At 39.8% G+C, this 27,750-nt stretch overlaps 12 protein-coding genes and 1 long non-coding RNA gene across 14 annotated transcripts; 9 read left to right on the top strand and 4 right to left on the bottom strand.

Annotated features, from left to right (window-relative positions):
- The first annotated feature begins 918 nt into the window (after positions 1–918).
- On the top strand, positions 919–1,581 carry LOC117570173 (histidine-rich glycoprotein). The gene is made up of 2 exons (XM_034251650.2): positions 919–1,003; positions 1,067–1,581. Exons 1-2 carry the CDS (start codon positions 992–994, stop codon positions 1,403–1,405), a joined length of 351 nt encoding a protein of 116 aa, XP_034107541.1. The 5' UTR covers positions 919–991; the 3' UTR covers positions 1,406–1,581.
- Positions 1,582–4,591: 3,010 nt separating this feature from the next.
- Positions 4,592–5,229, top strand: LOC117570723 (neuropeptide-like 3). Its single transcript, XM_034252535.2, has 2 exons — positions 4,592–4,700; positions 4,765–5,229. Exons 1-2 carry the CDS (start codon positions 4,689–4,691, stop codon positions 4,999–5,001), a joined length of 249 nt encoding a protein of 82 aa, XP_034108426.1. The 5' UTR covers positions 4,592–4,688; the 3' UTR covers positions 5,002–5,229.
- Positions 5,230–5,351: 122 nt separating this feature from the next.
- LOC117570720 (A-kinase anchor protein 14-like) lies at positions 5,352–6,223 on the bottom strand. The gene is made up of 2 exons (XM_034252532.2): positions 6,022–6,223; positions 5,352–5,958 (listed from the first exon to the last, which is right to left on the bottom strand). The coding sequence occupies exons 1-2, from the start codon at positions 6,118–6,120 to the stop codon at positions 5,524–5,526; spliced, it is 534 nt and encodes a 177-aa protein (XP_034108423.2). The 5' UTR covers positions 6,121–6,223; the 3' UTR covers positions 5,352–5,523.
- On the top strand, positions 6,221–7,073 carry LOC117570722 (larval/pupal cuticle protein H1C-like). Its single transcript, XM_034252533.2, has 2 exons — positions 6,221–6,552; positions 6,617–7,073. Exons 1-2 carry the CDS (start codon positions 6,541–6,543, stop codon positions 7,010–7,012), a joined length of 408 nt encoding a protein of 135 aa, XP_034108424.1. The 5' UTR covers positions 6,221–6,540; the 3' UTR covers positions 7,013–7,073.
- A 293-nt stretch (positions 7,074–7,366) lies between these two features.
- On the bottom strand, positions 7,367–7,902 carry LOC127565765 (uncharacterized). Its single transcript, XR_007955124.1, has 2 exons — positions 7,703–7,902; positions 7,367–7,628 (listed from the first exon to the last, which is right to left on the bottom strand). It is a non-coding gene; the product is annotated as an uncharacterized LOC127565765 (long non-coding RNA).
- Positions 7,903–10,516: 2,614 nt separating this feature from the next.
- On the top strand, positions 10,517–11,302 carry LOC117570719 (larval/pupal cuticle protein H1C). The gene is made up of 2 exons (XM_034252531.2): positions 10,517–10,766; positions 10,832–11,302. The coding sequence occupies exons 1-2, from the start codon at positions 10,536–10,538 to the stop codon at positions 11,234–11,236; spliced, it is 636 nt and encodes a 211-aa protein (XP_034108422.1). The 5' UTR covers positions 10,517–10,535; the 3' UTR covers positions 11,237–11,302.
- Positions 11,303–13,033: 1,731 nt separating this feature from the next.
- Positions 13,034–14,094, bottom strand: LOC117570499 (calphotin). Its single transcript, XM_034252195.2, has 2 exons — positions 13,877–14,094; positions 13,034–13,818 (listed from the first exon to the last, which is right to left on the bottom strand). Exons 1-2 carry the CDS (start codon positions 13,886–13,888, stop codon positions 13,225–13,227), a joined length of 606 nt encoding a protein of 201 aa, XP_034108086.1. The 5' UTR covers positions 13,889–14,094; the 3' UTR covers positions 13,034–13,224.
- A 187-nt stretch (positions 14,095–14,281) lies between these two features.
- LOC117569432 (uncharacterized) lies at positions 14,282–15,717 on the bottom strand. Of its 2 annotated transcripts, none has more exons than XM_052006009.1 (3): positions 15,335–15,717; positions 14,627–15,279; positions 14,282–14,485 (listed from the first exon to the last, which is right to left on the bottom strand). In XM_052006009.1, exons 1-2 carry the CDS (start codon positions 15,347–15,349, stop codon positions 15,025–15,027), a joined length of 270 nt encoding a protein of 89 aa, XP_051861969.1. In that variant the 5' UTR covers positions 15,350–15,717; the 3' UTR covers positions 14,282–14,485; positions 14,627–15,024. The 2 variants fall into 2 exon arrangements, with proteins under 2 accessions (XP_051861969.1, XP_034106483.2); XM_034250592.2 differs by having other exon boundaries at positions 15,335–15,611.
- Positions 15,718–17,174: 1,457 nt separating this feature from the next.
- LOC117569429 (uncharacterized) lies at positions 17,175–17,627 on the top strand. Its single transcript, XM_034250589.2, has one exon. The coding sequence runs from the start codon at positions 17,175–17,177 to the stop codon at positions 17,616–17,618; it is 444 nt and encodes a 147-aa protein (XP_034106480.1). The 3' UTR covers positions 17,619–17,627.
- Positions 17,628–18,678: 1,051 nt separating this feature from the next.
- LOC117569427 (trimeric intracellular cation channel type 1B.1) lies at positions 18,679–20,144 on the top strand. The gene is made up of 2 exons (XM_034250586.2): positions 18,679–19,360; positions 19,425–20,144. The coding sequence occupies exons 1-2, from the start codon at positions 18,807–18,809 to the stop codon at positions 19,729–19,731; spliced, it is 861 nt and encodes a 286-aa protein (XP_034106477.1). The 5' UTR covers positions 18,679–18,806; the 3' UTR covers positions 19,732–20,144.
- A 639-nt stretch (positions 20,145–20,783) lies between these two features.
- Positions 20,784–21,350, top strand: LOC117569431 (protein dpy-30 homolog). Its single transcript, XM_034250591.2, has one exon. It carries the CDS (start codon positions 20,885–20,887, stop codon positions 21,260–21,262), a length of 378 nt encoding a protein of 125 aa, XP_034106482.1. The 5' UTR covers positions 20,784–20,884; the 3' UTR covers positions 21,263–21,350.
- A 2-nt stretch (positions 21,351–21,352) lies between these two features.
- Positions 21,353–22,298, top strand: LOC117569428 (retinin). Its single transcript, XM_034250587.2, has 2 exons — positions 21,353–21,488; positions 21,546–22,298. The coding sequence occupies exons 1-2, from the start codon at positions 21,477–21,479 to the stop codon at positions 22,083–22,085; spliced, it is 552 nt and encodes a 183-aa protein (XP_034106478.1). The 5' UTR covers positions 21,353–21,476; the 3' UTR covers positions 22,086–22,298.
- A 99-nt stretch (positions 22,299–22,397) lies between these two features.
- LOC117569430 (retinin) lies at positions 22,398–23,042 on the top strand. The gene is made up of 2 exons (XM_034250590.2): positions 22,398–22,595; positions 22,655–23,042. Exons 1-2 carry the CDS (start codon positions 22,467–22,469, stop codon positions 22,958–22,960), a joined length of 435 nt encoding a protein of 144 aa, XP_034106481.1. The 5' UTR covers positions 22,398–22,466; the 3' UTR covers positions 22,961–23,042.
- Positions 23,043–27,750: the final 4,708 nt, after the last annotated feature.

The following is a 27,750-nucleotide window of genomic DNA, read 5'->3' as shown; positions in this document are numbered from 1 at the left end:
TTTTTTAATATACTAAAATATTCCAAAAGCTATGAAATATACCTAACGTTATAATTGGTATAACAATATGCTACCATGAAAAGTATATTAGTATATTACATTTAACAAAAAAGAGTAAGAAAGCCACATTAGAGTGTGCCCATTTTCAATGAAATAAAAATAGTGCTGTAGTAATTTAAAAATAAACAAAATTAAATTACAAAAATACTAAAAATATACCAAAGACTATTTAAGTAAAATTGATGGTTCTACAATCAAAAATAAACATATAGTGCAAAATATACCAAATTGTTACTTTGGTTATTATGGTATATTTGAGTATTTTAGCGGTATATGATTTTGGTATATTTTAAGAATAATAAAAAAACAGATAAGTTTTGTGTTTATTCACAATGGGTAGCCAGTATCTTATAGTATAAAGTTTTCTTCCAAAAATTTAATATAACATTTCAAACTCTTTCTTTTAAAATCAATGACTTCAACGCACTCATAACAAATACCAATATGTAATTCGATACATCTGAGCTCTTGTTGGCCAGTGTTAAAGCAATAATCAAACGCGGGGCAATTACAGCGTCTGCTGCAACTGCAACTTCAACTGCGGATGGAAGTGTTTCTCTCTCTCTCTCTCTCTCTATGTGTCTCTCGTTCTCTCACTATCAAATACCCAATGCCGGCAGCGCGGATATGTTGTTACCGGCGGCGGTGTTGAAGCTACTGCGATTGCCAATGGCGGTGGCAGTGGGGGTGATGGTGGCGGTGACGGTGGCGGATTGCAATGGCAAAAGATTGCATTGAAAATCGCGACAAACAATGAGAGCATCTGCAGCTGTTGGCACTGTCGAGTGGCAGCTGCTGTTGTTGCTGCTACTTGGGGCAACTGATGCAAGACGTTAAGTGTATAAAAGCCAAAGCTTGGTGTCATGGTGGCATCAGTTGCACGCTGCAAGTTGCAAGTCAACACATAAGGATTACCACCCACCAAATCAAAATGCTGAAATTGGTAAGCAAAGAGGATAACTACAGAAAAAGGACACCACAGATAATCACTTCACATCCTTTCCAGTTGCTGTCGCTGTTGCTGCTGTGCACTTTGGCCGCTGCACGTCCTGGTTATCTGCATGGCCACCATCATCACTATCCGGAGTATCATGTGGAGCCGTTACATGTGGCCAAAATTGTGCATTTGCCTGCCGCAGTCTCGCATCAGAGTTCGACCGTGGTGCACAGCGTGCCACATCACATCATCAAGCCCGTGGTGCTGCCCACTGTGGTGAAGACTGTGGTGCATCCACCAATCATTAAGGCCTACCATCCAGCACCCATTATCAAGGCTTATCATCCCTACGATCCGTATCATTTGCATCATCATCACGACTTCCATGACTATCATCATTATCATTAAAGGAATTGGTTTGCCAAGGTTCATATTTCATTCGCTACTCCATTTATTACTCCCACCAACCAAACTGCACCAACCCCAAAAACACGATCTAAAGATTGCCTGCTGACTTGCTGTGTATGTATGTGTGTGTCCAAGAAATATGTGCAACAATTTTGTATAAATATCGAAATAATTTTAATAAAAAATTTGTAAAAGAAATTTAGTTCAAAGTGGTTTTGTAATTTAAAGTTTTGTTCTTATAAAATTCAATATTTTAGTAGAAATTTTGAAATATTAATAATAAGAAAGAAAAAATCAGTCGAGTGTGCTCCACAGTGAGATATCCGCTCCCCATATTTAATAAAACATACCACAAAAATACTAAAATATACCTAAAGCTATATTCGGTATATCGGTGAAATACTATACATATACCATAAAGGTCTAAATTTACCAGATTATATCAATTCAACTAAGTTCCGTAGTAAGTAGCCATTTTTTCCAACCCTTCTACTCTTTGGGTAAATGAAAATTGCCACAAAATGAATTTTTTGTTATTGCTAATAAATATATGTCGCAGAAAATGGCTGCAAAATGTTTTTCGATACAAATAGTTGTGGCTATGCCGCAGTTCGTTGCGCATACGTTCCGTAATCGATATCTTAGTAGACAACGACGACGACAATGACGTCAAGCCAACATCAGCATAACAAGCCCATCAACATGCACACGCCTCCTCTCTGAGTATTTATACAATACCTTGGCAATTGTTTTAACCGGAAAGACGGCGGCCTATAACTCATCTTGCGGCTTTGGTAGCCAGCAAAAAAAAAAAAAAGCGGGCGATTGTGTGACATAATTAGCAGGTAATCAGTCGAATTATCATATGATACGACATTTGCTTGTCTGCCACATTTCGCAAGCTTATGAGATTGTCGTACTAGATGCTGCCACCATGGTGACACGTTGTCCGCACGTATGTAAGTTTAGGTTAAGTCTGTGTGTGTGTTGCCAATGAATGTGTGGCAACAAATGCAGTTTCTGTGTTATGCAAATGAGTGCATTAGCAAAACGAGTACAATGACTGCCACAAATGTAGTAGCTAAAGATAGCTTACTTACACACACACACACAATGGACAAACATAACATAGGGACAACAGGAACTCAGCTTTAGTTCACATGCTCCGCATATAGGGACAGAGGTTGGATGCTCTTATGAAACCACGTCCTTCCACATTCAAGTTCGAATTGAATTTGAGCTCTTTGTATCATTTGCAATTTATACAAGCGTTTGCATAAGCGAATCTTTGTTGTTAAATCGTTAGACAATTATCCAAGACCGGTCATGAATCAATTGCCAATTGCGACGTCTGTCCGCCCCATAAGTCGAGGCAAATCAACACCGTTTAGTCAAATTGCGTTAATTAGACAGTTGGTTGGACTCTAAGCCGACAGATTTGCAGCTTTTCTAGAGCTTTTCGAAATAAAGCTGCAGCTCAAGCATTTTAAAGATTCAGCTCTTAATCACTTCCCAGTCTGATCAATTAAAAGCTAATCAAAATCAAACAAGCGTTGAACTTAACCCTGAATTGTATTAATTTTTTTTTTTTTGGCTATAGCAAATTGAGGGAGCGGTTATCGTGATGTCTTTGGGGCGGCGTCGGAGGGCAAATGGCCTAAGGCACGCTAATTGATAATGATTTTTGGTATCACAGAAGCAAGATGATGGAATTTCACATACTCTGCAGTTAATCAAATTTATGTATAAGTTGGTATACTCGGGATAAAATCATAGATCGATGTCAATGTATTGAACTTGTGTTGACTCGATAACCAAGAAACAACAATGAACAACGTTTGCATATTCGATTTAAACTAGTAAGAAAGGTTAGAGTTGAGTGTGCTCGACTACAAGACACCCACGGTCCATTTTCAAACGAAGCAAATTTATTTATTATTATTAAATATACCGAACTAATATATAGTATTATTGTTAAAATGTATCGAATTGTTGTATGGTATTATTGTTATGATATACCGAATTAATATACAGAAAAGTAACTGAAATATACCAAAGTCTAGATTTCGAATGTCAATATACTGCAGACATTAAAATATGTCGAATTAATATACCAAAATATACTACATGTCATGAAATATACCGAATTAATATACCAAAAATAACTGAACTACCAAACTCTTTATTTCGTATGCCTATGTACTAAATACATTAAAATATACCGAATTAATATACCGGAATATATACCAAAATTGATATTTCCTATGTCCAAATACTACATTCAAAATATAGCATAGAAAATAAAATATACGGAATGTGCAACCTAAGCAAGTAAGTCTCGTTTTTCCGTATACAATTACTTCTTAAATAATTTCTAAGTTATTTATTCAAATTACTACATTTTTACGAATAATCTTAAGTATTGCCATGTATGTATGTTAAATATACCCTATAATCTTCTGATTAATGAAATGGGTAAGCTATGTTTATAGCAGCTCGTTAAATGTTTTAATTATGCTATCAAAATAGACGCGTGCACATCATAAACTATAAATAGAGCTATGAAGTTTGGGTCGTAGCAAAAAGACATTACAAAATTTATAGTAGAGGGTATCTAGGTGTCAAAGGCATAAGCAAACTTTGCATGATGTGCCACTGCGGCAGTATTGCACAAGACAATCTATGACAATTGGTCGACAAGCCGGCCACATTAATCAAGTGTTGGCAACAGCTTTGGCTTAATTTATGCGCGCCAAAAGTGCAAAGAGCAGACACCGAAGCTTTAGACATATATTTATTGAGATATACACATATAATAATAATAATAAAAATAATAAACTTTGTCGAACGCTCGATTGGACAGCAAAGGCGAAGGTGTGGAACGCATGCAACAATATCAAGCATACGCCGCGTTGCACGAATCGATAGCTGACAATATGGTTAGATGCATATAGAACCAGTTAATCATAGCGGCAAAGGTAAGTCAAGCGGCTTGTAGAACTTGTACGTAAGTTGAGAACCTGCCCCCGGAAGGGTTTAACGCCATCTGACTGAATGCATCAAGTGTCGCCTGTGTTGCTGCTTTCTGTGTTTGTTGCCGTGCCAATTGCAGCGGCCAGTGCAGAGGCGGTTGACACACACACACACAAACACACATGACTGATGCACTGCAGCTGACCATTTAGAGCAAATTCCCAGCACAATTGTTTTCCGTATAAATAGGCCAGTGATCAATGCAATTTTATGTCAAATCGTTTCAAACCATCGACACAAAAACAACAAAATGTTCAAGCTGGTAAGTAATACTATACCTAATAACAAGTTAAGGACTTCAGTTATCGTTATTGCACACTTTGCAGTGCGTCTTCGTTGCTCTTCTTAGCCTGGTGGCTGCTGCTCCTGCCCCAGCTCCAGTGCCTGCCCCAGCACCCGGTCTCATTGGTCCTGCTGTGATCGCCAGCCCCTGGGGAGCTCCCCTCGTTGCCGGCCCCATCCTGGCTGGTCCTCGCATTGTGAGCGTTGTGCCTGCCCCCGTTTCGCATGTTGCCATCAGCCAAGTGCATCCAGCACCAGTTGTTGTGAAGCATCTGTGGTAATCTACTGCGGCCATCTGAAGATTACAGACTCACCTACGCATACATACACACGCAACATACACACGCTGAAACTCGTCCACACCACACACATATTCTTTTGCCTTTTTCTGCTTCAAATTTTCGGGTGCCCTGTTTATGGAACAAGACCATCAAAATCCACAAAAAAAAAATGTTTAGATTCTACAATATTTGTATGCAATAAAATACCCTAAATGAATAATTCCTAAAGCGAGCCAATTGAATTCATTATCAACTACAACTTGCAGCAGTTAGATTTACATTTACTGATGATGTCCAAAAGTATGCAACACTTTTTACACAGCGTCTTTTAGCAGTATAAGAAAGGCGTATAAGACTGCAGAGCGTTGATATCCTCGATATAAGTATAAGAGTGACTTATAAGTCTGCGTATAAATTTGGATATCCTCGTTAGAAAACTTATTTATGGAACGGTAAAATTTATTTCAACAAAAATCATAAATTTCTTATCACAAGCGAATGGCAAAGGTTCTGTTGTTTATCCTAATGATGACCAGAGAAAGCTGCGAAGGGAGATGTGTGCAGCACAGACTTGACCAGAGGAGCAGAGTGCACCACAGGCACAACTGGAGCGGCGTAAGCAACTGGAGCGGCGTGAACAACTGGAGCAGCGTGGACAACTGGAGCAGCATGAACCACAGGAGCAGAGTGAACAGCAATGGCAGGAGCAGCATGGACAACTGGAGCAGAGTGAACAGCGATGGCAGGAGCAGCATGAACTGTGGTCTTCAGGACGGGAGCAACAACATGTTGGATGACTGGCTTGCTGTGCACCTGGGTGATGCTTTGATGGGACACGGCAGAAGGAGCGCTGTGCACCACGGTGCCCACCTTGGCGAGAACAGGCTCATGCACCACATGGTGGGTCTCGATGAGGCCAGCAGAGGCGGAGGCAACCAGCAGAGCGACGATAGCAACCTGTATTTCAAATCAAATGTTATACTTCAAGTTTGTTAAGTCAAATCTCAAAAGTGAACTTACGAATTTGAACATATTGAAGCAAGTAGATTTCAATTGAAACTGATGATATTTTGTGGCTACGCAGCGGAGTTTATATAGAACTTGAAAAGGCAAAGACATAATTTGGGAACTTATCAAGTTGAAGTCAAACTAAACACACACAAAACGCTGACCTTCAATGCGACTCAGCATAACCCCCAATCAAAAGTAACTCAAAGCCAAACCCAACTCAAACGCAAACGCAGACGCAGCCGAACACGAATTCAACAAGTTTGTATGAGAGATCGTGTCTGTTATTATTGCCGATTGCTGCAACGAAGGCGCAACTTTTGCTACTGCGGCTGCGGCTGCTGTCTTATCAAACGCGCTTCAAGGTGGACGACCTGCCAGCTGCTGTTATCGACTCTTTTGAGCCCTTAAGCAGCCAGCAGCCAACAGTTCCTATAAAAGCGTTTAGCGCAGAACCCAAAGGCATCAGTTCACATCGTCAGCTTCTCTACGCAGCACAACAGAACAACCTCAAAAAACCCCAAACTCAACATGTTCAAATTCGTAAGTCAATTTGGAACTATGAATAACGGATTGGATATTTCATTTGTTATCTCTTCAACTGCAGGTTGCTATCGTCGCTCTCTTGATTGCCTCCGCCTCTGCTGGCCTCATCGAGACCCACCATGTGGTGCATGAGCCCGTTCTCGCCAAGGTCGGCACCGTGGTGCACAGCGCTCCTTCTGCCGTGTCCCATCAGAGCATTACCCAGGTGCACAGCAAGCCAGTCATCCAACATGTTGTTGCTCCAGTCCTGAAGACCACAGTTCATGCTGCTCCTGCCATCGCTGTTCACTCTGCTCCAGTTGTTCATGCTGCTCCTGCCATAGCTGTTCACTCTGCTCCCGTTGTCCACACTTCCGTTGTCCATGCCGCTCCAGCTGTTGTGCCTGTTGTGCACTCTGCTCCTCTGGTCAAGTCTGTGCTGCACACAGCTCCTTTGGCATACACTCTGCATCATTAAATTAGCGCAAATTTGAATTTGTTTTGTTATACACGAAAATAAAAACATATAAAAGTATTATTGAAACATAAACTTGACGAACTTATTTTTTATAATGTCTGGGAAAGTTAAAAGAGGAGTTTTACTAAATATATTCAATCTAAAACACATATTTTTGTTTTAGTGAAGTACTATTTCTGTCAATTTTAAAGTACTTTTACTACTAAAGAATAATTGAATTGGAATAAAACACTTTAAATAATTTAAAATATTTCTTACTACTAAAGAATAATTGAAATCGAACAAAACTCTTGAAATAATTTCAAACATTTCTTACTACTAAAGAATAATTGACAACGAATAAAACTCTTGAAATAATTTAAAACAAATCTTTTTTATTAAAACAATAACAAACATAACCAACAACAATGCATAGATAACAATGCTTTCAACATGTGCCGCAACTGGGACTTAACCGAGACATCAACAAAGTCCCAGTTGCCCTCTGATTGCTCTCATATGCAAACTGATTCGCTGGACAAGCCACTAAAACTGCATTAGCACTGGAAAGCACTAAGCTCTCGCTGATTGGTAGAATTGCCAGCAGACAGGCGATTAAAGCCAGAGAATACAGCAGCTGTTGAGAGAGTGAAAATAAGATATATAAAATATTAAATGTTGTTACTGCTAAGTGGCAAGTGCTTTGCTTACAGCTCGTGGCATGTTGTTCGGTTGGCTTGAATTGGATTTAGTCTTAGTTTGAATTGGCAACAACCAAACTCCAGTAAGAACTCATAACATATACAGACTTTAGGCACGTTTATATACCGAAAAAACGGTTGACAAATGGCCAAATTTTGCACCAATTGTGTTGACAATAAAATATCAAATATCGATTATCAAAATGACAACTAATGACAACAACTGCAATTCGTTTTGGTGGATTAACTGAAGGCCTATCAAGGCAACTAGGTCTCTAGGTGAAAGGGTAATTACCCGCAAAGTTTTGTCGAGTTCTGGGTAATAAACAACTTCTACTTTCATTTAAAATATATACCTGAAAACAGCAAGCAAATTTTACTTGCAGTTAGCACAACATAAAGTTAGGATTTACATCCCACAGCTACTGCAGATGACACGACGTCCACGCTTTGTATTGTTGTCATTGTTTCTTCGGCGTATTTCATTTTTCGAAAAATATTTTCAATGATGTTTATCTTAAGTACGTGTAACTGTCACGCCGCTAAGACTCAACTGCTCTCTTCTCACTCCTTCCCCCTTAGATCCAATGAAAGAAAAATAAAATTATAAGATCTTGTCAAAAAATTGTGGGTTAAGTACGCGTGGGGCTTGTCCATGTCCATGGTGTAACCTTGACATAGGGCCTGAGACTCAGAGCCCCTTAAGTGAGCACTTAACGGCGACGGCAGCTGCACTCGGTACGAGTAGCTGAGTTTTTTTTTTCTTTTTGGGTTTTGTTTTTATGGCTCCATCCACATACGTCTGGACTGTTTGTCTGCTCGGCCATGAATCACACACTCACACACACACACACACACACCACAACAATCATCAACTGGATCTGACCAAGTTAATGCTGTCCACCGTCGACTGTCGATGTTGCAATTTTGCCTCAATTTGAATGCTGCAGCTACAATTGCAATATGTATAATTTATTTCGTATTGTTTGTGCCTGTCCCACTTGATGAACGAATGAATCAACTCAACGCAAAAGCAACGCAACATAATAAAGGGAAGGGCAAAGGCAGAGCCAAGCGCATCTTTTTAGCTGAGTTCTGAAATTATGTTAATTGGGTCAACAGCTGCTTAAAGCGAGCAGCAAGCAAAATATTTGCTAACTGCTGCCAAGTTAGTGTTTTACCATTGCAATTGCTGTGGTAATTTAGGTAATTAGTAGACTTTATGATGAGGTTATTTGCGCAGAAAATAAATTTGCTCTTCATTTTGTTATACACAAAGGGAAAATAAACTAGATTGAAAAGTAGATTGCAAATCTTGATCTGAGAATCTTTAAAAGAAAATCTTGAAAAAAGGAATTTAGTTAAATTTGCATTTTGAGATTCAGCAAGTAAGAAATCTACAGTCGAGAATGTCGACTATATTGATATAGTACTACATTCAAATTATACCAGATTGTGTGATACCCACTAACCATTTTGAATAAAAGCAAAACAGTGCAGTATTATTCTTAATATATACCAAATTAATGTGCCGAAAATACTACAAATATACCGAATGCTATATTTGGTATATTGATATACCATTTAAAAAATATTTTCTTTAGCAGAATTGAGAATTGCCTTTAAATTATTTGCTCTATTTTTCTACCTCTTTACAAAACATTATAAATTACTTTAGATGCTTGGCTTTAAATCTTAAACTTAATTTGCTTTTCATTTTATTGAACATTATACTCTTAACTTCAGCAAAGTAACTCTCATATCTCGAGAATTTTATTTATATATTTACTATTTTACTATAATATGAAATATGTTCTTTGCAAAGTATTCTAAGCTACATCCTGAATGTATTATTTATTTTGTGGTACATTATATTTACAACTTCAGCTGATCAACTTATTTTACATCTTAAGAAATTCATTTATTAATTTACTATATTCCGGTTTTCAGTAGAAAATAATTTAATTTATTTATTTAATATATTATGTCCTACTAGCTTCATTTATTTCATGTAAGCTGCTCTTTCAAGAAAATCTCTTTGCAAAGCATTCTCTAAACAACTTAACAGCTTTACAGTTAAATATGAAATCATGTCTTTGCCGAAATACTGTCACCAAGCAAATTATCTGTGTTGAGTTCCTAGTAAAAACTAAGCTGGTCTGAAGCTCTGTTTTTCCCTCAGCCAATCAAGCACTTTTCTGAGTACTAAATGAGCTTAGAAATTGTTGACATCTAATGTGTTAAATTTCGTAATACAGAACTCATTTAATTCTTATATCATGCCGAGGCAATTGATTAGCTAAAAGTTCTTGAAACGCAATATGTCTTGTTACGCGCCTCAACGTCATCGGGCGAATCACATAATTCAATTCAATTGCTGATGTAAGAAGTAGTAAAAGACGCAGCCACAGCAGTCACCGCCGCATCCTTGCACCACACACATAATGAAACTGTCAATGCGAAAAGAAGACAACTCAATTAGGTTGAAGCGTCTGTGGAAATGCCAGTGAAGATGGCATTTGTGGGCAAAGCGATAAAAAGCCAAATGCCAGACAATCAATCGATGCAGCTGCGAAAGGATAACCGAATGACTTCCTACACACATTCTGAATCAAATACGAATACGAAGCTCACAATTTGCGTAAGCGAATGCACACAGCTAAGGCCAATTACTGGTGCCATTGTCTAGAGAGTTGACTGATTGCTTTGCTAGTGGGTGCTGAGCTTCAAATACACAATAAGTAAGTACTTAGCTTCCTATCAGTCACTGCGTATGTGTGTGTGTCTAAAGATACTTACAATGGCAAACCTAGGTCAGTTAATGAACTTCCCATTGGACTTTGATGGATTTTAGAAGCTGCCGTCACACACCAAAAACCGGTTTGCGGCTCAAGTTCAGCTCTCGAGTACTTCACGACAAAACAAACCAGAATTTGAAGTTACCGAAGCCAAAAAAAAAAAGTGTCGAGCCATGTTCGTATAAAAGCGCTCAACCCATGGCCCAAACATCAACAGTTGCAATCAACGCACATCCAACAAACCAACAAACCAACTCCACAAACATGTTCAAATTCGTAAGTGCAGTTGGATAAATTGTAGTTTTTATACGCATCCTTAATATGCTCCTTTATCCCTTCAGGTTGCTTTCTTCGCCTGCATTGCCGTTGCGGCCGCTGCTCCTGGTCTTCTCGCCGAGACTCACGCCATTGTCCAGCCCGCCGCTGTGCTCACCAAGACCGCCTATGTGGATACCTCGGCTTCCTCGGCCATCACCCACCAGAGCAATGTGAACCTGTTGCGTAAGGTGCCAGTGGTTCAGACCTATGCTCCTCCTGTTGTCCACGCTGCTCCCGTTGTTCATGCTGCTCCCGTCGTCACTCCCGTAGTCCATGCTGCTCCAGTTGTTGCTCCTGTGGTCCACGCTGCTCCCGTTGTGAGCACCTATGCTGCTGCTCCTCTGGTCCACTCTGTGCCCGTCGTGCACTCTGCTCCTCTGGTCAAGACTGTCGTCAGCCCAGTTGCCTACACCGCTTACCACAAGTAAAGCGTAAAACTAATCGAAAACCTTGAGCCATAAACTGTGTCAATAAACGTGTATATAGAAAATCGATTTCAAAAAGAAAATCTTTGTTTTTAACAACTACGCAGCAGCTGATTTTTTCCAGGAACTGTAACTAATAATAGCAATTTCACATCCTGTATACAATTATGTGACAATACTATAGTTAATATATCACATATCCATCAAATCCGACAGGCCTTCTACTACAGACCGCGTTGACATTCAGTTGTCTTTTGCTTGCTTTGTTTTCTAGTTTTCTTTCAGCCAAATTGTAAAGAATATGAGAATATAGAAAAATGTACAAAACTGGTGGCCATAGAAATTTAGTAAAGTACGAGGTCAAATGCTTTGCAATTAAATAGAATTCCAGGAAATTCATGATTAGAATGAATAGCAAAGGAGAATAGAAAAATGTTCATAATAAATACAAAGGAAAGATACACACGATAAATAAGAAAAATAACAGACCTACTTACGTAGTACAAATACACAGAAAAAATGCTAAATTATATGTTAATTATGAACTAAGGAAATGTTAATAAATATAATTTATATAACTTAACTAAAGGCTAGTCGATATATCCTATCGGTATTGGTTGGCATTAGCAGGTCGATAGGTGCTAAGCTTTTGGTATCGTAAGTAGTTGGTAGTTAATAGATCATCAGTCGTAAGAAGAGCAAAAGTAAAAGTAAAAAAGTAGCGTCTGCAGGAAGCAGATTTATTTACGCTTAATCAAACTGTACTATTGCACACATTATCAAATATTCATATTAAATTATTTATATAACCAACATTACATTTGGGAGGCAAACCGTGATATAAACATAGTCAATATTACATTTATAAATAATTAGAATTCATTTTAGGCATCTTAGAACATTTACTTATAAAAAGCAACGATATATCTCTGGGATAACGAGCTCCAATTCGCGTTCAAAAAAACTCTAACTGGGCGTGTTTTTAAACCTTACCAACAATTATTGTATTGTAAGTGTTCTCAGAACTTATTACATTTTGTAATAGGAAAAAAATTTATGGAAATTCTTAAGAAGGAGATACGTCAAAATGTGGAATTTAAGTATCATCCACCGAACAGTCCTGACTTGGCACCCAATGACTTCTTTTTATTCCCGCACATCAAGAAAAAAAGGCGTGGTCAACGCTTTTCGATGCCAGAATATGCTGTTAAAGCGTTCAAAAACCATGTTTTGGAGGTGCCTCAATTAGAGTGGAAAAAGTGCTTCGACAATTAGTATGAGTGCATTCAAATGTATATAAATCTTGCTAGAGAATACTGTGAAAAACAATAAATCCATTTTTTATGATTAATATTCGCATTTTCATTATTAGGCCAGAAATATAAATAACAACCTTCGGAAAATAAGATTTTGTTTTGGTAATCTTAATAACCTTCCATAAAAAAGACACTTTTTTCAATAAAGTACATTTCACCGAGACTAAAATTAGTTATTCAACCAAGGCCAAATTAAACTGTAGCGGACTACAGATCGTATACGCAATACAACGGGGATATACATAAGACCATACATTTATGTATGTAAATACAATTGAAAATATAATCACTAATATTTTATGAATATTCAATATATGCTAGTCTTGTTGAGTCAAATATTTATTTCTATGCACATGCTGTTATTTGTAGTTAGTAAGTATTTTAGCTTTAAACATTTTGCGGATTAGGAACATTCCCAAATATTCGTAACTACAATGCATGATGATGTCCATTACACGATTTGAAATTAATATGAGCTTCACTTTCTGATAATATGTAATCCCAATTCACACCGAGTGAAGTTCATACAAAGTGCCCAACCGACACACGCTCATAGTTATGAGCAACATTTCGTCTGCTAAACTATTTGCAAAATATAAGAGACTAAGTGTTTAGATCAACATTCGTTTATTTACTGAAATAGTCAACAACTCGCTGCATCGATAAATAAGTTTCTTAATGGTGGTAGACATGAGCAACGGGAGCAGCAACAGCAACATGCTTCACAACAGGCACAACTGGGGTGGCGATGGTCTTGATAACGGGAGCCACAACCGGGGTGTAGATGGCCTTCTGGTGGATCTGGGTGTGGCTCTGGTGAGAGACAGCGTGGGGCACGGTCTTCACAACCGAAACGGGAGCCACATAGGTCTGGTGGTGCACAGCAGGAGCGACGACGGTCTTGACAACGGGCACAACTGGAGCCACATGCTTGACGACGGGCACAATGGGAGCAGCCACCTGGTGAACCACGGGCACAACTGGAGCCACAGTCTTCACCACTGGTACAACGGGAGCAACATGGTGCACAACAGGAACAACGGGAGCAACGGTCTTCACAACGGGCACAACGGGAGCGATGGTCTTAACGACGGGTGTGATCACAGCCTGGTTGTGGAACTGGGTGAAACTCTGGTGGGAAGTGGCCAAGGGAGCAGCGTGGACAACGGCGCCAACCTTGGCAACAACGGGAGCAGCAGCAACCACATGATGTTGCTCGATCAAACCAGGAGCAGCAGCAACAATGGTGGCGAAAGCACAGATGGCAAGCTACAGTAGAGAATAATTAGAGTCGAACAGTTGATCCAAGCAAAATCCTTTTACTTACATAACGGAACATGTTGAGTTTGGGTGTTTTGGATTTTGCGGTTGGCTACTCGAAATGAAGCTAAGCGACTGACTGATGCCGTTGGATATCAAAGTGGGCTCTTTTATACAGCCAAAAAGTGTAAAGTGTTTGGCCAAAGTGTCCTTCAAGCAAAAATACAAACAAACCCCGTCAAACACAAGACAAATTGCCAAACTCGTTTGTGCAAATTTTTCGGGTTTGCAAAGTCAGCATTGAACTTGAACTGAACCCTACGAAAAAATTAACTGAAAAAAAAACACACACACGACTAGCTTAGGAGTCTAAAGAGTGAAGCGTTGTTGTCTTAGGCCTGACAAAGCTTCAACCTTCGATGAGGCTCAGTTCGATTTGAAGCTCTAGGGCGAAGGCCGCAGCCAAAGATCGTTGTGAAAACAAGATGAAAATGCATATTTATTTCATACAAAACTAAAAATGCTAAAAACAATTGAAGCAGCCAGCAGCAAGAGACAGAGACAGAGATCAACAAGTTGTCATTAGTATATATGCCATATAAAAAGCGCAGCTATTTCCCTCTGTCAGTTCAGTTGCCAACTCAGAGGCGACAGCGATTGTTTAAACAAGTCCAGCCTGTGATTAAAAATAGACTTTAGACTAGTTTTTCATTACTAGCAGACAATTTTTAATGACGCGTCTCAACAACAAAGGGCACGACATTCTCAAAATCTGAACCGATTTCCGGTAGAAATTCCAAAATTCCGCCAACATTACCATTTTGATTATTTTCCGAGTCAGTGTCACCATATGCTGAGGACTTCTCTTTCCTGCTCTTCTTGAGCGGCTGAAATTGTGTGCCAATGCCCGGAGAGGCGATTGTTGGATCTGTGAATTCAGCACGCCACACAAGATTGCAATTCTCATAGAACTCCAAAGCAGATTCCTCAGCTGCATTCTCCGCCATAATCAGAGATTTAAGCATAGTGGAAGAAGCGGGCAAACGCGTATTATAAGAGTTTGAGGCAAACATATTATAAGCGATAGAAATGTAATTTAGATCAGAGTTTATTTCGTATGACAATTGTACAAAAATTTCCCTTGCTTGTGGAACACAGCCTAACTAGAGTAAAATTACATTTACAAAGCACTATTCACCGAAAAAATAAATATGGCTAGTGGGGCACATAGACAGGACGGACCTGAAGCAGTTGATCGATCTCAGTTGGCGTTGTGTGAAACGTCCGATTCAAATTCGTTGGCTCCACATAACCTAGAGCACGTCCCATCGGCGCTATAACGAAGCGTGTGTGTGTCTGCGATGAACCCTGATAGGAGACCACCGAAGGTGCTGCATCAATGGCCAGCTTGGCCGGCTCCAAAGACGGCATAGCCAACGTCAGCGTGAAAGCAAGCAATCCAATTAGCAACTGCAAGTGGAGAGATGTGTCAGATGTGAATGTGAATTCTCTGGACTGCACTTACCACTAAATGCCGCATTGTCAGTCGTGTGTTTAGTTTCTGTAAAACGTGGGCGGCTGCCTGCCTCAAAATGCTTCAGCACAAAACGGAGCGAGTGGCAAAGTCAAACTGAATGGCGGTGTGAATTGCTGTGCCATGAAATCACAGCCAAGCGATTGCTAACATCGCCAGTGGCTTAGACAGAATGACAGAGGCGAAGGGAGTTCGTTAAGCAAACGCACAAGCGACGCCTCTGGCTTTTGGTTATCTTGCAATTGTGGGAGTGTCTCAACTTGGCCGTTTTACGTAAAGAAATAAAAACGAAAATGTATAAATAAATACGAGCGAATGCCGCAAATATTGTAGTAATAACAATAACAATAACAACAATTACACCAACAACTAACAACAACAACTACAACTACTTCGAGTACAACACACAATTTGTGGAGCTGCGAGTGGAAATAACGTTAAAGCGGAGCGGAGCAGAGCATGCGCAACACGCTGAAGGTTGGTCGCCCAGCTAAACGCAGCAGAAATTGAAATCTCTAGCTTATTGATACCCTAGAAAACTTGCATACATTAGAACGGGGTAACTCAGCAAAATAGCACCCTAAACTTGACAGCTCGAATAACAGGTTTACAGAAAATAAACATGCTAAAATTAATAAACAAAATTTGAGATGAGAAAAATCTTTAATTAAGTTCAAATTAAATTTCAGCAATAATTCTAGATAGAAGACTCTTGAAATTTAAGATTCTTATATTCTATATTCTTATTTCAAGTTCAAATACATATGTCAAAATTGAAACCATAATTAATCATCGAAAGCTAATATCAAACATTCAAATCTAATAAATTACATTTTATATATATTTATTTTCTGTATACAACGACAACGAAAATATCGAGATTGATAATTCTAATTTTAAGCTTTTTACTTTGGAATGTAAGATATTTTTATTATTAAAACCCACTTTTAGAAAAAGCGATCAATATATTGAAAAATTTTTTATTCTAAAATAAGATTTTTCATTATAAAAGATACACAAAAGTCCGTAAAACAAACAGAACATCATTAAGAATTCTTAAAATTAGATTTCGTCAATCATAATTTTAAGAATTTTTAAAGACAGTTGTTTCAGTCTTCCATCATAATTTTAAAATTTTTTGAAGATTTACAGTTTGCATCAAGGTCTTTTGTTAAGATAGAAAAGTTCTCAAAGCTTTTGATCTTTAAGTTAGTTTTTAGAAAGTCAATTTGCTTTTCAAAATCGTTTAATTCATTCATGTGTTGCTATTTATACATCACCCCCTTTTAGCCAAAAAAACGTAAGTTATAATAATCTAATTTTATGGCAGTGCGATTTTTAATGCCAGCAAATTTCGCTAATCAAATAATACGTAACTTGAAGTGCTAATGAAAACAGTTTGTTATATATAATATAATACACTAAAAACTAGGTAACCCACCGTCGAGTATTGTCGCACTTGTCGTTGCTGCTTTTTTCTTTTATTGCTACCCAGTCGACACAATTCGATTCTCTTCGCTTTGCTTCGAGTCGCCTCGCCTTTTGCTAGCCAGCTCGCTGACTGTTCAGCAATTAGCCGGAGGCGCGTAATTGAAGCTGTAAGTGCGTTGTGGTTCGATTGAATCACTTTTTGGCTACTTGATTAATTAATTAAGCATATACGAGAGGGCTTGGTAATAAATCTTCCAGCTGTTGCTGGCCGACCTTTAGCTGCACTTCATGTGACTCTCAAGAGTCGTTCAATCCGATTAGCTATAAAAAGCGCCCGCGGCCCAACTCAGTTGCGTTAATTAGTCGCTCAATAAGCTTCAAACCATACCAAACAATAATAATGCGCAACTCAGAGAGTCCTTTGCTGCTTCAGCTGCTGCTGCTGCTGCTTTTGCTGGCACTTGAGAGCACCTGGTCAGCGACCATATTGCATCACGATGTCGCCGGAGCCAGCGCCATCTCGCATCAGAGCTTTATCCGTTTGTCATCGCCGCCAGCTGCTGCAGTAATCCATCAGTTGCCTGCAACTTTAGCTACGCCCACAGTGCGTATAATTAATGTGGCCAGGCAAACAAAGACCGAACCGCACCTACAGCTGCAGCTTAGTCCACAGTCTGAAGAGAACACTCCACTGCACACGCCGGCACATCTCACCTATGCGGCACATCCGGTGGTGCATCAGATGCTGCCCCGGATTAAGCCGGTGCGCAGTATAAGCTACGCCTCGCTGTTGCCGGGTCCGAGACAAGGACGCGGCACACACACATTTGCACAATCAGTTTAAGTTTAAGTTCTTTATACTTGTATGTACACAGGAAAAAACGTGATAACATAAAATATAAAACCTTGAATCAAGATTATTTGATAGCAAAATTTAATCAAGAAGGGTAGATCTTAAATCGAGATCAAAAGATCTGAAATGTAGATTGTTTTTTGTGCTTTATGTACCCGCTCTACATAGGGTAGAAGGGTATTTTGTGCCTCCAGGAAATGTTTGTACCAGATAGAAGGATGCATCTCCGAACCTACATATAACTTATATATATTCTTGATCAGCGTAAGCAGCCGAGACAATGTAGCCAGGTTCGTCTGTCTGTCTGTTCGTCGTTATGAATAGCTATATCTCAGATACTATAAGATATAGATATAGCACTTTTTGTTTGCACGTAGATTAAGTTTTGTTTCAAAATTTTTCCACGTCCACCTCTGCCCCTGAGAAAAATCGAATAACGAATAACTTTAAAGCTTGAGTCGATTTTTTGTACATGCTATAATAACCATAGTCTTTATGATTCCTGAAAATTTGGTTGTGATAAGATAAAAAATGTTGAAGTTATTTATAAAATTCTTTTGAATGGGGAAAAACGCCTACTTACATTCTAGGCGCCATAGTTGCATTGGCTGACAATCTGGTATATTTTGTACTCTATGGTATATATTGAATTAAGTACTGTATCATCTAAATATACCAATTATAGACTTTTGTATAGTATTTTAAAGAATAATGCCGCAAGGTTTGGGATTTAATTTAAAATGGATATCGGCTACCGTCGAACTCACTCGATTTCCAGTACCTCTACCTTCTGAACTAACATCAATAACACTAGAATTTAGGTTGTTATTTTAAAGGAAGGGAATTACAACAATCGCAATTCCGAAGACTTAAACTTCTTGTTTTAAGAGACAAGAACAAATTTCTTAAATTTGAGAATTTTTTGATTTTAAAAAAGGTTTTTTTAATCTCAAAACTATGATTGATGAACGAAATTTGATTTTAAGACGTTTTCAACTAAAAATTCTTGTTTCAAGATTTTTATCTTTTAAGATTGAAAAGTTTTCAAATCAAGATTTTTTTCTCTGCGTGTATGTATTTTTTTTTTAAATTAAGTAAACAATTTGAAAACCGTCTCGAAATTCAAGTGAGCTCGAAATTGACACGAAGCTAAACGGATGACATCAGCGAGCGAGAGAGATGAACTCGCCCAACATTCTCAGGCCCTTCTCCAATCACTTCATATTTCGAGCCCTGCACTACACATTCATTGCATTCCAGCTTCGCGATGAACTGATGCGAAGTAACCCAAGCAAGCAGCGGCCTCGCAGCTATCTGGAATGGCAACCGTTTGTGCTCTGGCTGAATCACGTGATGCTCACCTATGCTGGGGACATACTGGTCAATGTGATGCTCGGTTCGCTGCCACTTGAGCCGCTGAGCAATGTGCACGATGTCATCTTGTGTACTCTGACGTGGTATCTCATCTTCTACAGTCCCTTTGACTGGGCACATGCTGTGGCACGTACGGTGGCCTTTCGAATGCTTGCCACTCCGATTACGGCCATCAGTCAGGTGGTGCACATCGATAGGGGCATTCAGTTGGCTGGCAAGATGTATGGCAATAATGCCCTGGTGCCCATACTGATAATTGGCACCATTGTCGGAAGTGGAGCCGAGTTCCTTAAGCCAGTTGCCGCGCTGCTAATCAATCGCTGCCAATTGACCAATGCCGCTTATGTGAAGCTGAGCACGTGAGTCTCGAAATACTCACTCATCAAAATGGATGATGATCTCAACTCTGATGATGACTTACAGAAACTCCAAAGTGTCTTTCTGCATCGCCTTGGTGTTTGTGCTTCAGCTGAATCAAAGTCAATGGCTATTCGGTCTCAGTCGGCGGCAGCTGCATATCTATGTTCTGATCGTATTGATTTTATTCAAATATCTGTCAATGGCTTGTCGAATGGATCATTTGATTTGGAAGTTGGAAAATCAGTTGTGTTACGCCTTTTTCGGTGGCCTCTCGGCAGATTTAGCCAAGTTTTTCAAATGCCCAGAGCATTTCGAAAACTTGTTTAAAACTGCCAAGTTACAGCATCTCTTACATAATCATCGAGCGTGATAACAAGTGATAACAGTCGAGCTGAGTTGAGGTGAGGTTGCCAGAGGCATTCTCTCCTAACAGCTGCTAAGCGGCTTAAGTTACCCTCCCACCGGACACTGAGTGGATTGTGGCATGAAGTGCTGCTCATTCAATTGGCAGATGTTTCGCATCAATTGGCTGGCCAGCGCGCGAGGCAGCTCCGATTACATAAGGTGCCACTCACAGCCACGAGCTGAATCAATCGCTAAGAGGCTTACATGAGAATCCGAATGCGAGTGAGAATACCAAGCAAAGGAGTATCGCAGGAGTGGTCGGATTGGTAACGCATCTTAATTAATACTCCATGTATTGATTGTGTCATTACGCCGAGAACTGCGCATTTTAAAATGCCGCAAAGAACAAATAAAACAAGCCAATAAGCGCCTTTTAAACAATACAATAATTATGCAATCTTTTCATTTAATGCAAATAGTAAAAGATTTTGGAAGGTTAATATATGAATATTACCTTTTTGCGTGAAGAAATATAAAAATGGCTAAAGTAGTATAACGTTTTTATATATTTAAAAGTAAAAGATCAAATAATAATTATTGTTAAGATCTAAGATAATAGTTAAGATTTAAGGCAGTTAATGTATAAATATTATATAACCATGACTTATTGAATGAAGAAATATAAAAATTGCAACTACGTTCTAATATATTTAAAAATATCCTTCTTGTATGAAGAAATATAAAAATGGCAAAAGTAGAATTACGTTTTTATATATTTAATAGAATATATTTAAGACAGTTAGTACATGAAGAAATATAAGAATTGCAAAAGAAGTATTTTAAGATTTAAGGTAGTTAGTGTATGAATTCCCAGCCTTATTGCATTAAGAAATATAAAAATGACAATAGTAGTATTACGTTTTATTTAATTTTTGCCATGAATAAATATAAAATAGCAAAAGTAGTATTCGGCTTTAATAAAGATAGTTAGCATATAAAATTTATGAAGCTCAACCTTATTGCACGATTAAATGCAAAACTTCTGTTAAGTCATTAATATAGTAAGCTTTTTGAGAGTCTAGTTAGCTTAGCAGACGTTTCATTCTAAATGATTCCAGAATTCGTATATCATTTCATATTTTCTTAAGCTGCACAAGAAGAGTTTAAATCTTTTTAAAATGTCAACCACACAGGCAGACGTGGTGGAAAAAAAGCCAAAGAAGAAATGGGTGATGTGCTGTCCCAAAGATCTAAAGAAATCTCCGAAAAAACATATTGAGAACCCTCTGCCACCAATTCAGCAAGTGAACTGTGAACGCATCGAAAAGTTACCCAAAGCGATTAAGAAACAGGATGAACCTCATTGTGAACAATCCAAACATCGTACGCCTGCCGAGAAACGCGCTCATTTGGAGAAGGAAGTGGTGCCAATTTTTATGCAAGGCATGTTGGAGTTGGCACGTGAGCAACCCAAGGATCCGATTAGCTATCTAGAGAAGTTCTGGCTAAAGAAGCAGCACAAGTGTGACATATCGTTGCCGGAGAACCTGCTTTAGAATTAAATATGCTCTTTACTGTATTCAAATTTCAAAGCATCGATAAATAAATGTTTCTGATTATCGTTTGACGCAATCAACGATGCATTTCTGGATTTACTGAAGCCTAACCGATGAGATTGAGTATAAAAGCTAAGCTTGGCTTAAGCTAAAGCATCAGTCAATCCTCAGCTTTCTTCTAGTTTCCACAGCAGCAGAACCAAAGATTGAGATCATGTTCAAGCTGGTAAGTTGAGTTGTATATCAACTATTTTCTCCGTTAATAGTTTTCATTCCCTTACAGAGCCTTTTCGCTATTGCACTCATTGTGCTGGATGCAGCCAATGCTGGCACCTTGGAATGGCCCGCCAATCTTGTGGCTCTCAGCCAGCCGAAGTCCTCGCAAGTGTTACCTCTTCCCGTCAGCGAGGAGTCCGCTGAGATTGCAACTGAGAGCAGTGCCAATGCCAATAGCGCTGCTGCAGCTGCCGAGTCCGATGAAGATGAACTCTCTGAGGCATCCAGTGGCAATGCAGAGGCTCTCGATGCTCGTCTAGTTTCAGCTGTGCCACTCTCCGTTCCCTTGCCACTGATTGTTGCCGCTCGCCCAGGACTCCGCACCGTTCTGACCATTCGGGAACCCGCCTTGGCCAATGTGGGCAACATTGTGGAGCATGTGCCCACAGCTATCTCCCATCAGAGTCAGACTGTTGTCCATGAGCATAAACGTCTCGTCACACCCATTGTGGCTCCCGCTGTGCGCACCACACAACTTGTTCGTCAACAGCCGCCCTTGGTCTGGACTGTGTCCGCTGATCCCCGCCTCGTTCTGCTGCGCAACTAGACAGAGGACAACAACGTTGACAACAAGATGAAACCAAAGAGAAAACAATTGCCAAATTATTTCTATTAGCTAACCGATCTACTCTACTCTAACTTTTCTGCCTTTTATGCTGTACCTGCCATTTTCTACTACTTTATTCTCTCTCTAGTTCGCTTCTCTTCTCTTCTTATCTGTACTGTTCTTTTTTCTGGAATAAAGAATTCGAATTTGCAATCTGCTGAGCATATGCCTTGACTGCCCACAGGAAATCAGTAAAGTAAACAGACACGCAGACACTGAGTGTTAAAGTAGTGCATTGTTGTCCAACAACGACAATATCAATAAATATCGCAATCAGCGAACAAGATCCTAAGGAGGATTAGACTGGACCAAGCCCAAAGCATGGTCTCATGTTCAAGGTGTCGCCCATTAGAATGTCAATGTCTGGCTGGCAATTGGTATAAAAACTGCAGTTGCTCTTCGAAGGGCAGACAGTCCAAGTTTGAACGCCTGAAGATGCAATTGCAATTGGTAAGAGCAGCAGAGTTAAGTTAAAAATTTCAACTGCTGATTTCTGTTTTCCTCATTAGAATTTCCCTTTTGCCCTGTTGTTGTTGATGCTGCTGGGATTGAGCCATGCCCAGCCGACGTACATCAAGTGGGGTGAGCTAGTGGAGCACATACCCACAGCAGTTTCTCATCAGAGCTCGACTGTGGTGCACAGCAGCGTGCCACAGCGCACTCCACTGCTGGCACCCGCAGTGCGTAGCTTTGTAGTCTCCTCGCTTCGCCCAGCTCCGACTGCCTACGTCCACAGCCATGGCCCCTTGGGGTGGAGTTACCTCTACGCTGCCCCCGCCACCGCCACCGCCACCGCCAAGTTTTATGGAAATTGAATTTTCGATTTGTGTTTAGCAATTCACAACAACAAAGCAGAGCAAAGAATTTGAGCACACAATAAAAGAGCCCACGCCAAAAGCACAATCCTTGCCTTGTCTGCGCCTTTTGCTTTATTGTTCAGTGGTATTGGGAGGGGAATTTTACGCTTGCCTAGCTGGAGCTCCGGCGGGAGGATTAGTTGTTTCCCAGTAAAAAGAAAAACATTGGAACTGCCAATTAAATTTTGCGCTACGTTTCACAGTTGATGGAGATTTGGGTACATTCTTATCCGCCGCTGACGTCATCGGAGCAGCAATCTGATGAACCCTTAACAAGAACTGAACTCAACTCAATTGAACTGGTTGCTAACTGTCTCGCTGTCGGACGCTGCCAGCGACCTGAAGTACCTTAACCCAATATGTTCTTTTAATCGACTGACAATAAGTAGCTTCAGCTTCTAGGCCGACTCAATTGTCAACAGGTCGTTCGTCGAAGAAGCCAAGCATGCCAGGTGCTTGGCCGCCAGATGCATTGGACTGAGTTGGGCCTGCCGTGTGAATGTCTAGCTAATGGAGCAGCCAAACAAAAAATAAGTTTCAAATGACACAATGCAAGGTGAGAGTACCAAGAATGAGATTTATGAAATTGAAAACCTTGAACTCCTCACACACACACGCCTCAATGGCGGTGTCAATGTGCCGCTAGGGGCAAAGGTTAAGCCACAATGAATATTTTACACAGTTCGGAGAAGAGTTGAGCAGTTGGCTGACCGCTAGCCACAGCGTATGGGATGTCAGTTCGGGTTATGCAACAACCGAACTCATGCCACATAAATTGGTTAATAATGACGCAGTTCGTGTGCTTGTGGCAGGCCACACACTGCTGACAAGTGCAGTTTTTTTTCGGTGCAACCAATTGCCATTGTTATTGTTGTTTTTTTCTACGCTGATTACGTAAATTCCATGCGCCCCAGAAGACAATGCGCATAAAGGTCATAGCATCAGGACGAACCGAACCGCTTCAGTCTACGACAATTATTGGTGCTTATCGATTCGTTGAGTCTATTGTCTTCCTCTTGGTCGCCATCTCCATAGACTTTGGTGTCCTCGATTTGACTGCTTTTTAGCTGTCATTTGCAGCTTCAGGTGCACCCAGGCTCAATGATGCAATAGCTGAGCACACAAAAGTATGCCAGAGTACTAGCGTTAGGTGGCGCTGCTCGCCGCTAGATGGCGTGTAGTATTCAATTTTAAAGCAGCGCCTAAAAGGCTGCTACAAAATAAAAGTCCCGTAAGCATGACGAGAGTTCATTGCATTTGTATCTCGTATCTGTCTTCTCTGTCGACTGCTGTGTTGATTGAGCACAATTATCACAGCGGGCGTGTATTGGGTGGTTTTGGGTGGTTCCACTGTGCCTTGGGTTAACGTTAGCTCACCGCTGCGTAATCGGTTTGTTTGTTTATCAATGGACCGCCAATTGAATGCGTCGTTATACTGTCATCCCGGTATTGAGCGTTGTTGGGCGCTCTCTCTATTCGAACCATTACTACTCGTATAAGGATGCTACGACGCTGTTATGGCCCTGACCATGGGCGGTCCTACTGCGTAGACAAAAGTCGAACTAACAAGTTGAGCAAAAAGCAGACAAAAAGAGTGACACAGTCTAAACAAAATATTGTTAAAGGCAATCAGAGTCAAACCACTTAGCCAAAGTGCTGCAAAAGTTTTTAAGGCTACGGCGACCAACAAAAAAAGTTTAACCAGAACTGAGCAATTTGTGCAAAGAAAAACAGCGCGCAAAATAAAAGGGCATAAAAAGGGGCAAATTAAATAATTTATGTAATCTGAGCTGCGATGAACTACGCGTCGCGTATATGGGTGTATAAAACTGAATTACTAACAAAACACAAACAAAGACGAACATTTCAACTGCCACAAAAGATTAACAACGCCATGAACTTGCAGCATGGCTTTCACTGTCTGTGAGCATTTACCTCCCCCAAGCTTCAAGCTCTCCGCTGTCATTCACAGCTCCGTCACCCTTTTTTAGCTGTATTTCTCATGGCGCCGGAAGCAGCATGTGGCGCAATACTGCCAACTCCAGCTTTAACGTTGGGCTTTTTGCTTTGTTTCCTGCCACACTAATTGAGCTTGCAGCTTAAGATCTGCTCCAGAGAGCGCTCAGTGAAAGGGCAACAACACAGCAACAATAATAATAATAAACTTAATCTTATGCGGGAGTTACAATTGATCATTGCACAAGCGCTAAGCTGTATCTAATGGATATGATTCGTGGAGTCGAGCATGACTCACAATGCTGGAGACCCTAACCCGGGTTTTATGCGTATGTGTTCGGTTGACTAGCTGCTCAATCATGCCGGGCACATAATGTGGGTGAATGACCTTGACGATTAACCAACTAATAAATACAATAATCGAATAGCAATAACAAAACGTATATAAAACATTTATTATTACATGCAGTTTCGCAAAAGCAAAACAAATGCCGCAAAAACCCAAAGGTAAGACAAAATGTTGAATAAAAAACGTATTTAAATTCCAGCTGCGTGCACAAAGCTCGATCCCAAAATCAAAAGAAAGAAGAAAAGCAACCAGCAAAGCAAGCAAAGCGAATCAAAACAAAACGCAATAGCTAAAAATTAAAAAAATTGTGGTGCCATAAAGTAAATACCCTAACTTTGTAGTTACACTGGATTTACAATATACTCAAAATTAGTGCGCTTAATTTCAGTGATTCAAATTCATTTTATATCAAGTTTCCGTACTATATCCGCACATGATTTATTAGCTTAGTTTCCTCTACTATCAAACAATAATATTATGCTCTTCTCTTTATTACTACAATAACAACTTTATAAAAGACTTCTCCAGACTACATAACCCTCGCTTAGAGTATAATAAATCTCAATGAATCACACACCCGAACTACTCGCTCTACATGAATGCATCGCGTGCCGCACTCGGCTGCATTTCGGTTTGGATTATGTAAGCCAGCAAACAGAGAGACAAACAAATACAGAGACTAAGACTTCAACTGCGACTGAGAGATACAAACAACAACTGTGTGTGGCTTGCCACAAAAGCTTAGCTGGGGTTTCCCCAAGGCCCGACGATTAACGACCGGCTTCGAGCTGAGAATTGGCTAGGCCAATTGAAGTACGAGTATCTTGTACATGAAATTTGTTACTCTGATGTTGCATTGTTTTAGTGGGCTTTTCCACAGATTTTAATGTTGATTTTTGGGCAAAACCGTGGCACAATTGCAATTTGCAACTATGCTTGGTTGCACCTAATGCATCTACTCAAATTGCTACCTATTTATTTAACAAATGTTGCCAATGGGGAAGCTGTAAAAGCCGTAAAAGGTGTGTGGGAGTCGCCGCAAGTTATTAAGCAATTGGCACACAGACCGCGAAAGACAAAAGCGTGGCCTTCGACTGGAAAGAAACAGGTCTAAAGTCAACGATTATTGAGTTGAGAGAAGAGTTGAAAATAAAAAATTAAACAGAGCAATATAATCAAAAGTCAACAGACGTAAAGAGAAAAAAAAATTAATTACTTCTCACTTAACAGTGACAATTTCAGTTTTAAATTATATGTATTTAAGTTAGGAATTCAAAATTGAAAAGTAAAAGAATATAATTTAAAAATAATATTGACTTATTTAATACTAACTGAATCATGACAAAAACACTTCACTTTCTACATTAAATATATTTAAATCAGGGCTACAAATTGCAACATATTTTTATAAACATTGCTGTTCAATTAATTGATAGAAAAAAACATACTTTTTGCATAGATCAACTTAAGCTTAATTCGATATAATTGCAATTAAAAGATCAATTGAAGCCCTGAACCTGAGCTTATACTGTCACTGCGATTAGCTGTCACTTGTGTCCAAACAAGGTTCGCCACCTAAGGTCAAGTTCAAAGAGTGGCTCAGGGGGAATTCAAATATTTGCCCAAAAAAAAAACTGAGTTCACACTACGAGTAAATCATTTCCAAAATTAAATCGGAAGTGGCTCCTTCAAACAAGCCCCGAAAACTTGCGCTGAGTCAGCCACGAGAAAAAAACCCGATGGTCAATGAATTGATTGATAAAAGCAACACGAACTCCTGAACTCATCGCAAACTGTTTGGCAAACACAGCCAAGAGCAATTACAACAACAACAAAAGGCCAGAGTAGAGCGAAGAAATGATTGGACGAATTAGCATAATTATCATGGATCGGCCTGTTTACACATATTATCAGCTTTCTTGGAATGGTTAACATAAAACACCACTTAAATAAACTTTAAATGATTGTGTCGTCGTCTAACGATAGCTGGAAGGTCAGTCACACACTCTCAGCTTGTGAATAACAATCCCAACATCACTGACCACACACAATAAACGATAAACGGCTAAGCGAATCATCATCATCATCATCGGCTATGGCACGCGTATAGCATGTTTTTTGGGTCTACAAAGCCGGGAAGCTTGAGAGTCTCTAATTTTTATGAACTTCGGGTAATTCCAACCAAAAGATACAGCTTTGATTCACAATACTCATGAACTGTAATTGACTGAAATGAATGACCGACTGAGGCTCGATTTGAGGCTTGTTGTACTGACATTGGGGTAAACACGGGCAAACATGAGCAACAGTCGCAACCGAGTCGCCGAAATGTGGCTTCAAAGTGTGCCAGATCCGGTTTGTGGCGATGCCCTTTATTAGCCATTTGTGGGGCCCGTCGATTAGTCAGCAGCGCCCCAGTTGCCCCTCTTTGGGTCATTTTAGT

Source organism: Drosophila albomicans, chromosome 3, assembly GCF_009650485.2.
Source record: "Drosophila albomicans strain 15112-1751.03 chromosome 3, ASM965048v2, whole genome shotgun sequence".
Classification (NCBI taxonomy): domain Eukaryota; kingdom Metazoa; phylum Arthropoda; class Insecta; order Diptera; family Drosophilidae; genus Drosophila; species Drosophila albomicans.
The sequence above is the reverse complement of the archived record's forward strand: the minus strand, read 5'-3'. Positions and strand labels throughout refer to the sequence as shown.

Coding starts and splice junctions, on each gene's coding strand:
- LOC117570720 (XM_034252532.2), bottom strand. CDS start 6,120: ATGTCTTTGCCTTTTCAAGTTCTATATAAACTCCGCTGCGTAGCCACA. Junction 5,959..6,021: donor GCTTCAATATGTTCAAATTC/GTAAGTTCACTT, acceptor TTTGAAATACAG/GTTGCTATCGTCGCTCTGCT.
- LOC117570719 (XM_034252531.2), top strand. CDS start 10,536: ATGGATTTTAGAAGCTGCCGTCACACACCAAAAACCGGTTTGCGGCTC. Junction 10,767..10,831: donor CCACAAACATGTTCAAATTC/GTAAGTGCAGTT, acceptor TTATCCCTTCAG/GTTGCTTTCTTCGCCTGCAT.
- LOC117569432 (XM_034250592.2), bottom strand. CDS start 14,882: ATGTTTGCCTCAAACTCTTATAATACGCGTTTGCCCGCTTCTTCCACT. Junction 14,486..14,626: donor CTCGGAAAATAATCAAAATG/GTAATGTTGGCG, acceptor TTTTAATCACAG/GCTGGACTTGTTTAAACAAT.
- LOC117569429 (XM_034250589.2), top strand. CDS start 17,175: ATGCGCAACTCAGAGAGTCCTTTGCTGCTTCAGCTGCTGCTGCTGCTG.
- LOC117569427 (XM_034250586.2), top strand. CDS start 18,807: ATGAACTCGCCCAACATTCTCAGGCCCTTCTCCAATCACTTCATATTT. Junction 19,361..19,424: donor GCTTATGTGAAGCTGAGCAC/GTGAGTCTCGAA, acceptor GATGACTTACAG/AAACTCCAAAGTGTCTTTCT.
- LOC117569431 (XM_034250591.2), top strand. CDS start 20,885: ATGTCAACCACACAGGCAGACGTGGTGGAAAAAAAGCCAAAGAAGAAA.
- LOC117569430 (XM_034250590.2), top strand. CDS start 22,467: ATGGTCTCATGTTCAAGGTGTCGCCCATTAGAATGTCAATGTCTGGCT. Junction 22,596..22,654: donor TGAAGATGCAATTGCAATTG/GTAAGAGCAGCA, acceptor TTTCCTCATTAG/AATTTCCCTTTTGCCCTGTT.